This window comes from Panthera pardus, unplaced genomic scaffold, assembly GCF_024362965.1.
Source record: "Panthera pardus isolate Hobbes unplaced genomic scaffold, ASM2436296v1 HiC_scaffold_10, whole genome shotgun sequence".
Lineage (NCBI taxonomy): Eukaryota > Metazoa > Chordata > Mammalia > Carnivora > Felidae > Panthera > Panthera pardus.
The window spans coordinates 89,061,884-89,078,599 of NW_026526655.1; the positions used below are offsets into that span (position 1 = coordinate 89,061,884).

At 33.8% G+C, this 16,716-nt stretch overlaps 1 protein-coding gene across 4 annotated transcripts in view; it reads left to right on the forward strand.

Annotated features, from left to right (window-relative positions):
- Window positions 1–16,716, forward strand: part of LRP1B (LDL receptor related protein 1B) — a 1,871,086-nt gene that overhangs the window by 1,126,565 nt on the left and 727,805 nt on the right. For all 4 annotated transcript variants that reach the window (XM_053909160.1, XM_053909154.1, XM_053909157.1 and 1 more), the window contains exons 12-14: window positions 3,505–3,685; window positions 9,546–9,765; window positions 11,680–11,869. In XM_053909160.1, the coding sequence (XP_053765135.1) occupies window positions 3,505–3,685; window positions 9,546–9,765; window positions 11,680–11,869 (591 nt within the window). The remainder of the gene's footprint in view (window positions 1–3,504; window positions 3,686–9,545; window positions 9,766–11,679; window positions 11,870–16,716) is intronic.

The following is a 16,716-nucleotide window of genomic DNA, read 5'->3' on the forward strand; positions in this document are numbered from 1 at the left end:
TGAACAGCCATATGTTTCCTCAAGCTGGTAATTCATATCTCTGTAGTCATCTATGTTTGCTTGAAATTTGAGTGACATCAACCTTCATATGTCCTGATCACCTTGTTGAAATATTTTGGTCTTAGAGTCCTTAGTAGTCCATCTCAGATTCCAACCAATGCTTCTTGAAATAAAAAAATGTACATTAAACCAATGTTCTCGGTCTTAGTGTTCCATCAGTCTTAGTTTAATTAAAGGCAGATACGATATGATATGGAGTAAGAATACTTTATTCATGAATGTATATTTGTTGAGAAATGGATTCACTTTGAGGCTCTTACAAAAGAACACCCTGCTAAAGATAGGCTAAAAAGATCTCCAATTTGCACGTAGACTCTTAGGAATTTCTTTATTTTAAAATTTGTATTCAACCTCATTTTCACCTACATGGGAAAGAAAAACAAAACACACACATCCAAACATCTTTAAAAAACATTAAGCTAATCATTTCCTTGCTATCTTAATAGATTAGGTAGTTAGCTAAAGGGACGGATATAGTGAAAATTATACTATTAGTAATATATTAATAACAATATTTATATAACATTGACTATGTGCCAACCATTATTGTATGTATTTTACATATACTAATTAATGTTAAAACCATCCTATGAATTAAACACTAACATTACACCTGTTTTAAAGATTAGGAAATTGAAGAGTAGAAAGGTTAAGTAATTTAGAGATACCATTAGTGGCAGAGCCTAGGCCCTGTAATTCCAGAAATTGTGATTTCAATCACTACTTTATGCTGTTCAAGAATTTCATTTTCCAAAGAAAAAGCAAACAACACAATTAGGAACAGGATTCACTCAGTTTTGAAATTCAATTCCATTTCACTCTCACTATGTATTTACAACTGACTCTACATATACTATTTCTAGTTAAAGTTGGCCCCTGGTCACAATGCAAGGAAATATGAAATCATAATTTTAAGGGAGATAAACATAAAGTATATTTCTATCAAGTAACACTCATAAGGGAAAGAGTCAGGACATATATAGAATATTGTTTTTATCCGCTAAATGAGTAAAAACTAACATATACTGAGAATTTACAATATTGCAGGTATGCTAAGTGCTTTACATGCAGTAGCTAGGTTACCCCTTGTTATCATCCTCTGGTGTAGGTGCTATTATCTTCACTTAATGAGTGTAGAAATTAAAGATCAGAGTGACTGAGGTGTTTACCCAAGTGTCAGCAACAAAATTTCAATCCAGATAGTACTGCAACTGCTTCCAATGAAAAATGAATAAAAATTGTCAAGTTAGATGGCAAAAGGAAAAGTTATAAAAATAATAGGGCTATTGAAGATGGAAATGTCCATGCTGGAATAGATTTCAAATGTAATACAGTTTTTGAAAACCAACTAACAAGATAAAAATCAACCACAAACTATGATAGATATAAAGGAAAAGAATAAACAGCTATTATTTTCCCATTATTCCAGAGCTGGAAAGTGCTCAGGAAAATTAAGTGTCGATATGGCAAAGACAAAATTAAAGTTTTTTTTCTAAGCATAGACACAATTAACCTGTGAAAATGACTCATCCTGGATGGTAATGAAGCAGATAGCTTAGTGAAATTGAGAAAACATATCTGATTCACTATAATGGCATTTTCAGTTAGATCAAATCACACATTGTATTAGTCATCCTCAGTCAGGGCCTATGCTGATGAGCAGAAAGGGTCACATAAGAAAATCTTATTTTCCTCCAAGTCCAGAAGGGTCGTGATTAAAAAATATGATAGTAAACATTTACTTCATGTTCAAATGAGGGAATGGCATGTAGATGTGCCAGTGGTGTGTGAAGGCACAGTTCTGTCTCTAGTGTATTACTATGTACTGCTTTGCCCCATGAGTTGCAGTTCTCTACCTCATACCAGGGAGGAAAAAGAGACAAAGGTTTCCTTGGTTTCGAGAGAAGAAAAGGAGTTCCCGGTAATTTCTCATGCATTAGAAAAGTGAACTATCCTTAAGATGTCGTGAACAGTTCGGAAGGTGGTTCATAAAATGGCAAAAAGCAAGGGCAGGACTCACCACAGGAATTAAAGATCTCACAGTTTTAAAGACCTCTATGCTGAGGATCACTGACTTGTATTTTTACTCTAATTCTGCCACTACTTGTGTGATGAAGGGCAATCAGCCTTGACTATATAGTGTTGGCATTTCCCTTTCTGTAAAGCGTTTGAATTAGTTGAACTCATATAAGTTTATATATTAATAATATTCCTTCGGATTATCACTGCTTGTATCTTACAGAAGGCTGTAATAGTATCCTTTGTAATAGAAGTCTAGGATATAGAGAAATATTTTAGTGTTTCTTTGAGATTTACTGTTCATGCAGTTCCATGATGAAAGCCTGTTCTGGGCTTTCAGAAATGTGCTTCTGCTGGACCTGTTCATCTCTTGGCAAGAGGGCATTCCTATTATTTTATTTTTTATAAATAATTTTTTTAAGTGTATCCATTTAAAAAAATTAACAGTCTATTTTTGAGAGACAGAGAGAGACAGAGTGCAAGCAGGGATGGGCAGAGACACAGAATCTGAAGCAGGCTTGAGGCTCTAGGCTCTAAGCTGTCAGCACAGAACCCCACACAGGGCTCGAACTCACCAACTGCGATATCATGACCTGAATCAAAGTCAGAAGCTCAACCAACTGAGCCACCCAGGCATCCCAAAAATTTAGCCAGTTTTGTGTGAGTGACAGAGAGAGAACGTGCATGCATATGCACACAAATGAGGGAAAGGCAGAGAGAGAGGCAGGGAATCCCAAGCAGTCTCCACAGTGTCAGCACAGAACCCAAGGTGGGGCTTGACCTCATGAAATTGTGAGATCATGACCTAAAACAAAATCAAGAGTGGGATACTCAATCAACTGAGCCACCCAGGTGCCACGCCCTTATTATTTTGATGATTCAGATTACATATTGCAAGTTTGAATATGTTTACTTTTTGAACATAGTCCTTGTTCCTATTACTAGATTTTCCCCCTAAATAGTCTGTATCTATTTTCTGAGAACGTTTACCCTTTTGTGCTCTCATCAATTACAGCAAGGGCAGGACTCACCAGAGGAATAATGCAGTTTTAAAGATCTCTACACTGAGGATAATGTTACTTGGATTTTTATTCTAATCCAACCACTTCTTGCGTGATAATAGACAATAAGCCTTCATTTTAAAGTGTTGGCATTTCCCTTTTTTTCACTTCAAAGTGTTGGCACTTCCTGTTTTTCTCCAGATCACTATTTCAATTAAAATATAGAGGGCTGCTATTCACATAAAATGGAGTTCAAAGTAAGATTGAAAAATATTATGTGGAATGGTGATGTTTTCCAAAACAACCTATAAAGAATCCAAGAATCAGAATTCATTCCTCTTTAAATTAAACATTTTATTAAGTAGAACATAAGTAGTGGACACTGATGTAAAATGTGTTGTTCTCTTGTTTTTGCTTTTTACAGATCTAGATAATGTGGAAGGAATTGCTGTGGACTGGATCGGAAATAACCTTTACTGGACAAATGATGGCCATAGGAAGACCATTAATGTGGCCAGGCTAGAAAAAGCTTCTCAGAGTCGGAAGACTCTTTTAGAGGGAGAAATGTCCCATCCCAGAGGGATTGTGGTGGATCCTGTTAATGGGTACGTAATATTTGATTAGCCTAATAGGAGGAAGATATATATATATATATATATATATGTATTTATATTTATATTTATATATTTTTATATTTAGTAGTGGCAAGTTTGATTTAAATTCACACATGAATGGCCTGATTGGGAAAGCTACTTATTTAATGATTTTCTCTTATAGAAAATATGCTAACTAAATGTGTCAAAATACATTTAACTGAAATAAACAGATTATTTTTATAAAGGATATATTTACTTGGCGTACTCAGATAAAGACCATACTTCTCCATTTTAGACTGCCTGACACCAAGATAAATAATCGATTGAAAGAATCAATCAATTTAATTGTAAAGGGCATTAAAATTTCATGTATTCATAAAATAGCAAAGATTTTTATTTATATTTTTTGATACATTTACTGTGAGCCAGGCATTTTGTTAGATAGGTTCACTATACTCCTTTCCTTTAATTCTCACAAGAATCCTTTGAATTAGTTGTAATTTTCATCCTTGATTTATAAAGAAGAAAAAGGTAATTGATTTTCAGAAGATCATTCAATTATTAAGTGACCAACTAGATATTTAAACTCAAGTAGTATATCCCAGAATTTACTCATAACCTCTATACTCCACTACTTTTTACTAGTCTAGGTTAGTAATCACATAATTTTAGCATAATCATAGTTTTCATAGAGTGAAATCATTTTGAGGTATGTACCACGTGTTTTAGGATGGAATAGTTTATGCAATTCTCAGGTAAATTTATTTCCTTTTATTTGTATTCAGAGCTATTACCTGAACACAAACAACACTGTACATATAGAAATATTAAAAAACTATGAACATTCCTAACAGAATGTCAGAATTAAATGAATAGATTACATATTTTAAAAGTACAGTTGTTATACGTGACATTTATAACCCCATGTCTTATATTTCACTGTTTGAAACTAGCATCACAAAATGAATATACCTTACACCTTACTACACACATACAAAAAATACTCCATTGAATAGGAAACATGAGGCTTCCTTATAAACTGTGATCACCAGATTATAGTTCCTAGAATTGTTTGTGTTGAGAATAGCTCCAAACACAATTACGGTGCTTCCTTTGACTGAAATTTAAACAGTGGCTGAACTCATTGTATGTGTTTTTATAAGACATAATTATAATTTCAGTGATTTTATGTGTGAATTCTGTAATTATCTGTCCTATTCCTGGCCTTTAAAACCAAACCATCTATCTGACCTTTAAATCAAGGCAATCTGAGAAACTATTTATTACACACATCTTCTACATCTTCCTGAAGCAAGATATCTTAAAACAGCATCTTTGTTCTCAGTATTCTGTTAGAGAAATACTTTGTGATAGTTAGAGTCTTCGTGGTGTTCAGATGACACAAAAACGGAAGTCATAGAATCATATGATTTAGGAGGAAATTTAGAGGCCACTAGTCCCATCTCTCAATTCCTATTCAGGGATCCCATCCAGTATTTCTCTAATAGACAAGCATCCAACTTAGATTTGAAATCTATAGCATCTACATAGTTGACAGTATTTAGGGGCAACTCAAATTGACTCATTGACACAATATCTGCATCTCTGTAATATATACTAGCTGACTCTGTATTTGCTCTAGTGCTACAAAGAATGACTCTTCTACCTCTTCCATCAGACATTTTCTAATAGAACACTGCTATTATGCACCAACCTGAAAACCACATATATTTGTACACACACACACACACACACACACACACACACATACACACATTTTTTTTCTCCTAGCAATATACTACAGTAGACTTTTGCACTAGGTATACAATGGTTAATAAAACAGGCATAACATTAATCCTTATGAAGCGTCTTCTGTTGTCTATGAGGTGGAGGGTAGGGAGATTGAATGAGAAATAAGTGCCCAATGGGCAACTAACATAATTTCAACAGACCAGAATGGAGGAGGAAAACAAACGGGATGACATGATGGAGACTAATAGGTAGAAATTGATTTCAGTAGGTTTGCTGAAAGGCCTGAGGAGGCATCATTAAAACCAAGATTTAATTGTAGAGAAGGACTTGGCAATGGAGAGTGAGGGAAAGAGGATTTCAGATCAAGAAAATGGTGCATTTGAAGATCTTAATTTGGGTAAAAGCTTGAATGTGAGGAATGGCAACGAGGACAGTGGAGCTGCGCCATTCATAACAAGGGGAGAAGTGACAGAGATGCACTTGTCCACCAGGATGACAGCTTTGTACTTTGTCTTCGGTGCAGGGTAAAATGTGGAAGTGAGAATCAGATTTATATTTTAAAAAATCGAATCTGACTTTCCTGGGGAGAATGGATTGGAACATAGAAGTAGAATTGGGATCATGTTAATTTAATTGTCCCAAGTATTGCTTGAGCATAATATAATTTTTTTTTTAAAAAAAGAAGAAACTTTAGTTTGGAAAAGTCCATTTAAAATAGCACAGTGTAACTTTATACAAAACATTACAAAATAAGACACTTGATTTATTAACATGTTTTTCTACCATAATATCTATTTGCAGCCATACACAGGAGGAGAGCATTACAGGTTTTCTCTACCATAATAGCCTATTAACAAAATTACTCATTCTAGAGATTTACTTCATCCAGAGATTTATAAACAATTACAGAATCGGTAATGAACATGTTCATTTAATTCTTTATTCAAATATACTATTAACTACCATGTAGGAAATCTAATGTGCTTGGTGTGCACGCACACACACATTACCTGTATTATAAAATAGAATGAAATAATGTTCTTCAAAAATTCTTGAGGTTTTTAATTCAGAATTGAGCTTTACACGATGAATAGGATTTGCAGATAAGTAGATTTGGTCTCAGGGTCTTAGGATGTGCAGTCATAAGGTTAGTCACTGTCCTCTGAAGGGACAGTGTAAATACTTGTTTAGAGGCAGGGATGTTAATGGCCATTTTGAGATGAGATAAGTTCATTAAGCCTAAAGCAGGGGGCATGTGAAGGAACATAGAGAATAAATTAGAAATATGCAGAAACCTTCAATGTTGGGATTAAAAGATGGGATTTTCTTTTCTGACAACAGAGTAATCAGATGGTTTTGAGAATAAAAGTCACATTTTTTTAATTCGTGACCTAGGAAGACAAGTGATAGCAATATGACAGGCATATGTGAACAACCTGTTAGGAGTTCCCTTTGAAAAGGGATAAGAGACAGACTGTGGCATTTGTAATAGGAACAGAAAAGAGACACTGGAAGAATACAGTTGGCAGGTCTCAACAGTTGTTGAAATGGGGATAAAGCTGGAGGAGGAATTGGTTCTGATGGCATGTTTTTCAAGCTGGTAGCTACAGGTGAATTCCCTCCGTTCCAATAATTTCACACTTCATAATTTATGTCAATAACTTAGAAAATTGCATCTTCAGTTCTGACTCATCAAAATATTATCTATAGTAAATGTGTCCAAAGCTGAGCACATATTTTCCCTCAAACATGATCTCCAGTATCCCTATCTCAATTAATAGTACCTGCTCTCTAGTTAACCGCTAGATGTTATGGCAACACTAAATTGAGTTTTTTAACTGTGAAATTTATGGCAGAGAAGTGCTTAAGGATTTAAATATTTCTAGGGTCCACCACATAATACTGTTTAATTGGGGTACATCATTAACATCAATAGTCCAAGCTTAGTGCTGTAGGATACAATTATGAATAAGAAATAAACCCTGACCTTAATTATTTTAATTTTTAATTGAAAGCATATGACATGTGACACGTCAAATATAATACAGGGCATAAGTGCAATAAATACTATAAAATAACTAAAAAATGTCACTAGGAAACAATGGAAAGACCTTATTTTGACAGAGAGGCTAGAGATAGACTTCATCAGATAATTGTATTTGAACAGGAGTTGAAAAATAGAGGTGCAATTTTTCTTGCCATATTAGCAGAAGGCTCGCTTAATCTAATATTTATTTAATGAATACCCAAGTCACACATATAAAAATAATTTATATTAGTTTCTGCTTTCTATACTTCCTATTTTCTGTGTTTAGGAATCATCACATTTCATACTGATTATAAGTCTTCTACAATATAACTTTTCATTGCATAATGAAATTGATAATCACATACGTAGCTTTTGTTACATTGGCACTCTTATTTAAATATTTATCTTATATTTTATTTGAATGAAGATAATCTTAGATAATGGATCAGATCACAACAATTTCTTCAAATAGCAAAATAACATAAAATATGCTTGTGTTATCCAGAATTACCCATACTTGTGTTTGTCTGTATGTGTAATTTGGGTTGGAGAATCAAAGAAAAAGAGTGTCACTATAGTCAAAAGAAAAACTAGAGGGGAAGATAATTGCAATTTTAACAAGTTGTAAATTAGCAACCACAATAAAACTGCATTGACTAACCATATTTAATATTTCAAGAAAGTATTAACAGAAATATAAAAAGTTGCATATTTCTCATTTGCATACTCGATTTATGCAGTTGAAGTCAACCACTTATACCAAACTAGCATAGGACTAGAGCAACTAGAATAACTGCTTCATTTGTTCCTAATTTTGTCCCAATATTGAGACCACTTGAAGAACATGCTGGATGCAAGCAAGATAAACATATTTCCATGTTTATTTCTAGGATTAGAATATATTTTGACTTAATAAAATTCACCAATATCAATAATTTTCATGTCTAAAAGGACATATCAACATAATTGTAAACTGTCACGGGAATTTTAAACACTTGAACTGGAACAAAATAATGGATTGTGTGTTATATCCTCACTTGTTCCAAATCTTCCTGTTTAGATCTCAATAGGATTTTTAGTCATGGATACAGATTTTTCCCAAATGACCTCTGAAATTCTTTAGGGTCCACAAAACGTGGAAGGAAGAGGATCTACTACGGACATTTTCAAGGTCAGCAGCTTAGAAAAGCTTTAGAGCTTTATAAAGTTGTATATGAGGCAACTGAATTGAAACCTACACTTTAATTAATAACTACGGAACTTTCACATGACCCCAGAATAACACATGTGGAGGGTTTTAACCTTAATCATGAAGGAATTGGAACACTCCCTCAAGGCCCCCTCTCCCACTATTATAGCTTATACAAAAGACTTGTTTTTAAAGGCGGAAGCTTTTTTTTGAGATAGAAATTAAAGCTCAAAATCTCAAGGTCAGTCAACCTGATGTTATTAAACTTATGTGCAGCTAAATCATCTTCTGTGGATTTTGAGGTAATAATAAGCAGCAATAAAGCATAGATCATTTGCATCAGGAAGACAAATTAGGCTTGACCAAATAAACCCAGTATGGCCATACTTTTTAGTACAAAGGCAATCCAATTGCCTGTCTTACAAAAATAATAATTCATCTGAGATTAAATAAAGCCTGGAGTAGTTCATTAATAGCACCATGCATTCTCATGTCAGTCAATCTGCTTTTCAATCACACAATTGATTGTATGTTTGATGAAAGGGGCAACAGTTAAAAATAGTAACACCTCAAAGGTCAATTTCCAAACTTGGTATCGACACCAAAGAAAATCAATATTTGGTACTTACTCTTAGATTAAACAATGAATGAGGCCAGTAATTATGGTCATCGTGGTAGTGGTTTTCTCTAATGTGTCTAAATGGACTGGCTTCACTGAACACATCTGTACTTCCCTGAGTACTTCACAGATGTGCCCTCCCTTCGGCAGATGAGCATTTGGTTGAAAAACAAATCAGAAAGTAGTTAGATTTTATGGAAGTGCCCAGGCTGAAGAAGGGTCCCTCTATAAGGTGGCTCGTTGAAATAACATGTGTGCACTCTCGTTTGTAATGTCTTAGTTGGATGTATTGGACAGACTGGGAGGAAGATGAAATAGATGACAGCGTGGGAAGGATCGAGAAGGCCTGGATGGATGGCTTCAATCGGCAGATTTTTGTGACTTCAAAGATGCTGTGGCCAAACGGTTTAACTCTGGACTTTCACACCAACACATTATACTGGTGTGACGCCTATTATGATCATATTGAAAAAGTGTTTTTGAATGGAACTCACAGGAAGGTAAAAGACAAATGCTGCTGTTTTTTTTAACTCACAGGCTGCTTCTTCACAGAGCCTTGTTGTGCGGTGTTAAAAATACTTTCAAGTTTATTTTTACCCCTCTGAGGTGGCTGCCAGTAGTCTCTGTGGGGTGGCTAAAGGAGGCTGAGCATTAAGTAGTGCAGCTGGCACTTGCCTCCGGGAGACCAAGGCCAGCTCACTGTGGTATGCCAGGATTTGTGGGATTTTAAAAAGAAGCTCTCAGGATATCAGGGCTGTTTTAAAACGCAGTTTTTCTACATTATTGATGAGTTTGCTATGACCGAGCAACCAACTCTATTCAAATATCTTTAATATTTGCAGCTGAAAATTAACCGATATATTATGAAAAAGTAATTATAGTGCATTTATTTGAATAAAGAACTTCATGACATTGGAATTGAAACTGAACTGAACTTCAGGGTTATTGCTGTGAATACACATCAACTTCCTCTTGCCTCTTTTGGTAAGACCATTGCAAAGTGATTTTTAAATTCTTGGGTAAATTGAAGATGGAGTTGACTGTCTGACAGAGGCAGTGTTGACAAAACATCACCTCTACTTTTCATCTTATAATAACCTGCATGCATATAACATTATGAACTGACTTCACCTGTGTAGTTAAATAACAGAAAATGGAATGCTAGAAATTATCAAAATGCTTCCATTGATAAGATAATAATAGTATGATGCCATACTTCCTTCTTTTTGGAAAGGAAGATTGCACGATGGACCAAGCCTCCTCATTATGAATTCTGTTTGACAAATGAATATTACATTAACCAGATAAGACCATTTCAATCATTGGTTGACTCTAACCATGCTTTTAATATTTTTCCCCAATAGTAAAATTGATTGGCATTTAACCTAATGTCACATACTTTAAGAGGTGCCAAGTAAATATTTATGATTCCTTTGAAGGGATTGATATATATACCATGTAGATAACATTTTAATGGCTAGCATATTTTAACATTCATGGATGTGACAAAATAAAAGTAAGAATCTGTCTTGATTATTCAATATATGAAAATGTGATATGAAGAGTTAAGATAAAAGTAGCAAAAATGGAATTTCCAGCCCCACATTATTTAGATAAGTTCAATTCTTTAATATTAAGTGGAGTACAAAATTATTTTTCATATTGTATACAGTATCATTTTATAAATGGTGAAAGGTGGAAAGGAATTATGTTCGGAGGTGTTACTCCTTATTCCTCTTCTACAAACCTACATGTGAAAACAGCACTTAGCACTGAGTGCTCCAGTTAAACAACAACAAAATGCAACTAGAACATAAAGGATATACTAAGAAAATCAAAACTGAAGTTAGTCAGTGAATCTTGTTTAGCTACTTACTACTAATAAATGTTTCTGTGTTCAAAATTAAAATCTTTACCTCCCTCCCTGTCATTTCCTAGATTTTTTCAATTTGCATTAGCCCAATTAGGTAGGAGAATCCCTTTCACTCCCAATTTTGTAAGACTCTGTTTTATTCCTTGGGTATTGGATAAGCAATATCACAATATTCATAATGACACTAATTACTCAGATCAGTTTCTGTTCCAGGTTATGATACTGGAATATCATAAAGAACAGAGACAAGGAAGAGTGTCAGGCAGTCCTTTTAATGTTTGCACTTTGTGACCATATGAGTAATGTCGTATATGAGAGCATTTAAATGGATGAAATACAAATGGGGTCTCCCTAAAATAACATGTCCTAAAAATAGGAAAATATGCTCACATTGTGAAATCCATTTTTTAAATATACTGAAGGAAAATATGTTAAGATGTTAGATCATTATGCTTTATACTTATTTGAGTGTCATTTTCTCTAAACAGTTATGTTTCTAAAGGTCAGTTTAGATTTTTCACAATGTGTTTATATTTTACAGATTGTTTACAGTGGGAAAGAGTTGAACCATCCTTTTGGACTGTCGCATCATGGGAATTATGTGTTCTGGACTGATTATATGAATGGTTCCATTTTTCAATTAGATTTGGTAACGAATGAGGTGACATTACTGAGACACGAAAGACCACCCCTGTTTGGGCTTCAGATTTATGATCCACGGAAGCAACAAGGTATTAAAAACCATATAAAATTGCTTCTGAATTTTACATAAAATAATACTTCACAGTATTTGCAAAAGCTTTTATTCTGACAGTGTTACTGATGTTTTATGATAAAAGGTGTCTAGTCACTCCAAAGTCAATCAAATCTTGGACTTTGTCACCATAAACATTTATTATTTATTGTTCAAAACAGCCTAAGCAAGTAACGGGGAATTTTATTTGAGTGAAGCTCAAGGTTTTCGCCAAATGCTTTCTTTTTCATGTCCTTTTCACAAAAGAGGTATTTAAAGTATTTAAAGTAAAAAAAAATGCACTTAATGTTTTTCAAGAGTATTGTGAGAAGTGAGAAAAACTTTTAGTGGGAATGGAATGTTATTTGAAAATATTTCAAAATATGTGATAAATGAAGAGTTTTGCAAACTGCATCTTACTGTATTTATCTGATTAGTTTCATAGTGATTTAAAGAATGTTTAATTATTTTGAAGGGTATGAAAGTGAAATAATCTACCACGATATGCATGTGTACTTAAAATCACATAATATCATTGTGTATTTTAACTACATGAGTTATTAATATTTATTAGGCCATCTACAAATTGCATGACTCAGAATTTAGGTATTAAGCAAAGAAAAAAAACTTAGTAAATTATGTGGAAGACTTTTTGTTATGAATCTAAATAGTTACTTTTCCTTTTATTTAGAGATATTCTTGTGGAAGTTAAATGAACATACATTTCAATAAATTTATGCAACACGTGAGAGAATAAATACCTGGCTTACTGTAAAATGGACTTGGGCTTAAATCCAGGTTCCAACACTTTTTCTTCTGAAACTTTAGACATACCATGAAAGATTTAACAAAGAAATGTTTTCTTCATAAAATTCCCGTAAGAATTAAATCACTGTTGTGATTACTTAGAACAGTGCCACCTACACATTTTTAATTAATTTCTTCTTATCATTTCTGTATAAGGAGGCATATTTTTAATGTTCCCTTCCATAGAAGAATGTTAAGTAAATATTCAAAGGAATAATGTGTCACAATTAACAAAGCACATGCCTCTAATAAAAATATATGGAACTTATTGCTATGTTTCATGAGGAAATATACCTGGTGTTCTAGACGATGCCATTGACATATAATTGTTCAGAGCTATCTCTTAGATGGACAAAGCTTTTAAAGTGCTTTATAAAAATTTTCAATTAAAGGCACATTAAAATGGAAATCTAGCCTTAATTACTCACCTGTTTATACAACCTTTATTGTAGAAACCATTATGTTCCGTCTTACTGAGAGAATGTGTTTGGGCAAATTGATTATTTTTCATAAACTTAGGTGAAAAAATCAATTATTCTTAGATTCCTACCCAGTCTTCTGGTAGCCAAGGATTGACTGTTAGTTAGCCAAATCTTTTGAATAAGTAATATAGTATGGAAAGGATGCTGGACAACATATTTTTCGTGTAGTCAGTAGACATTGAAATTGGATTACTCACTTAGCATCTAAATTTTTAATATTTTTTTCCTAAATTAATCAAAGTAAGTAAAAAGCTCTCAGATGTTCAAATGCAGACATGTTATCTTACCATGTTATAATTTCAGTGAAAATTATGAGAGAGAAAATGGTATTTCTCTTTATAATTTGTGAACATTAAATATTAATTAATATTTAGAAACACATAATCAGTGGTACACAAACTTGGTTATATACTGTCTTGTTTGACTATTTTTCTAAGAATAAAATAGCTGCATTTGAATAAAAAATCAATTTCCTCCATAGGGACAGATCACTATTTCTTCATGGAATGTAATAAACTAGTATTATATAGCCTTGTATTTTCTCTCTCTGAAAGACTATAGTATATGATTGTTTACATTGTACAAACTTTTGTAGTATTTATACATGAATCTGTGAAAAAATATATATACATATATACACAATAGATACTAACACACACACACACACACACACACACACACACACACACACACACACACCATCCCTCAGAAATACCATGAGTAATAACCAGGAATGTCATTAATGTACCATCTAAACTCTTTTAGACTTGGTGTCAGAAAATTAGTCAGCTAATTTGACCTCTCCAGATCAGAAGAGACTCTTATCAAATTACTTGTTAATAAAGCAGCTAATTTCAGGAAGGTAGATATATAATCACACTAAACAGAAAGCTACCCCTAGAAATGAATTCCTAAGTAATGCATAGGGATTTAGGGCCAAAACCGTTTTTTTTTTTTTTTTTTTTTCTTATATGCTACTGTTGTTTCTTCTGATTTAATTAATAAACTTTAATTCTTTTTCACTTGTATTAGATATCTAGAAAAATTTTTATAATCCTCTCCTGAAATTCCTCATATAAAGTAGAACAATTGTATACTACTAACATACTTTTACCTGTTTATTCTCTAGGTTCAGAAGCACACTTTTATTTTTCCCCATGTTTAAGAGAATGAGATCATCAAAACTAAGTGCAATATCTAAAAAAGGTTGATGACTAATTTCCTATATAGAATTAAAAATAATTGATTAGCTTCTATGTTAAATATATGAAATTTATTAACTAATAACTAACTAATTCTAACTTCCAGGAGATGGGTCAAACATTATTTAAGTCTCACAAGAGATGTTTAATATAGATACTATAGATTCCTGTTGTGCATATGAAAATCCCAAGGATCAGGCACGTGTAGCCCTTTGTCCTCAGGAAATAATGAGCCAGGGATAAACTGAGATTCAAATTCAGGTTTGTCTAACCACAAAATGTTTTTATGTGATTAATTTATGTGGCCAATTTTATGAAAGGTATATAACTACTATACATTTACATTTTATTTAGCTCTGAGAGAGACAGAGGGGCAGAGAGAGAAGGAGATAGAGAATTCCAAGCAGGCTCTGTGCCATCAGTGCAGAGCCCAATGAGGGATTCTAATTCACCAACAAGTGAGAACATGACCTGAGCCAAAATCGAGAGTTAGACACTTAACCAACTGAGCCAGCCAAGCACCCCATATAACTACTATACTTTTAGATAGAAGGAAACGAGTATGTCTGTTCTGCAGTCATTGTAGTTTTGTCATTGATAAATGTATGCAAAACTTTTATATATATATATAAAGTTCTTGACTACATTCTACAACCCAGCATTCAGAGATTTTATATTATAAAGCACTAGTATAAAGACACAGTAATCTTAAATTAATGCATGACATGTACATTAACAACATTACTGTGTAGGTTTAGTAAGATATTTATTTATTTTTCTTATTTTTTTTCTAAGGCCCATTTCTATATATTTTTTTTTAATTTTATTTTTTATTTTTTTAAATATTTATATCCAAATTAGTTAGCATATAGTGAAGCAATGATTTCAGGAGTAGATTCCTTACTGCCCCTTACCCATTTAGCCCACCCCCCTCCCACAACCCCTCCAGCAACCTTCAGTTTGTTCTCCATATCTATGGGTCTCTTCTGTTTTATCCCCCTCCCTGTTTTTATATTATTTTTGTTTCCCTTCCCTTATGTTCATCTGTTTTGTCTCTTAAAGTCCTCATATGAGTGAAGTCATATGATTTTTGTCTTTCTCTGACTAATTTCACTTAGCATAATAGCCTCCAGTTCCATCCACGCAGTTGCAAATGGCAAGATTTCATTCTTTTTGATTGCCAAGTAATACTCCATTGTGTGTGTGTGTGTGTGTGTGTGTGTGTGTGTGTGTGTGTGTGTGTGTATCACATCTTCTTTATCCATTTATCCATCAATGGACATTTGGGATCTTTACATAATTTGGCTATTGTTGATAGTGCTGCTAAAAGACATAAATAGACACTTCTCCAAGGAACACATCCAGATGGCCAACCGACACATGAAAAAATGCTCAACATCACTCATCATCAGGGAAATACAAATCAATACCACCTTACACCTGTCAGAATGGCTAACATTAACAACTCAGGCAACAACAGATATTGGTGAGGATGCAGAGAAAGAGGACCTCTTTTGCATTGTTGGTGGCAATGCAAGCTGGTGCAGCCACTCTGAAAAACAGTATGGAGGTTCCTCAAAACTCAAAATAGAACTACCCTACGACCCAGCAATTGCACTACTAGGCATTTATCCAAGGGATACAGGTATGCTGTTTCGAAGGGACACATGCACCCCCATGTTTATATATTTTTTTCTAATGTTTGTTTATTTTTGAGAGAGGGAGAGAGAGAGAGAGAGAGAGAGAGAGAGAGAGAGAGACACTGCAAGCGGGAGAAGGCAGAGAGACAGTCAGACACAAAATCTGAAACAGGCTCCAGGCTCTGAGCTGTGCACACAGAGCCAGATATGGGGATCAAACTCACAAACCATGAGATCATGACCTGAGCCAAAATCAGACAACTAACCGACTCAGCCACCCAGGTGCCCCAAGATTTATATTCAGTGGTAGGGTCATCATCACAAATTGTATCTTTTCAAAATTTCCATTTTGGAAATAATCACTACTAAAACATAACCCAGAAGGCTAATTAAGGCCTTAATGCAGTTAACATGCATGTGTACATGCACACACATGCATGCATCCCACACACAAAGTAACTTCAAAGCAAGACAAATTTTCAATGAGCATATAACTCTACAAGAGAGAAAGGACACATTTTATCCTTTCCTCTGATTGATTGACATTATTCAAAGTTGACTCCTCTGAAGTTATCCTAGATGAAATTAGTATCTGAACTTAGGATCCCATTTTACTGGTTTTTTTTCCAACTTTTAGGATGAATGCGAAGTCTAATTTCTCTTCCAAACTGTAAGTCAGACTGTCTATCCATCCAATAGGAAAAACAAAATCTC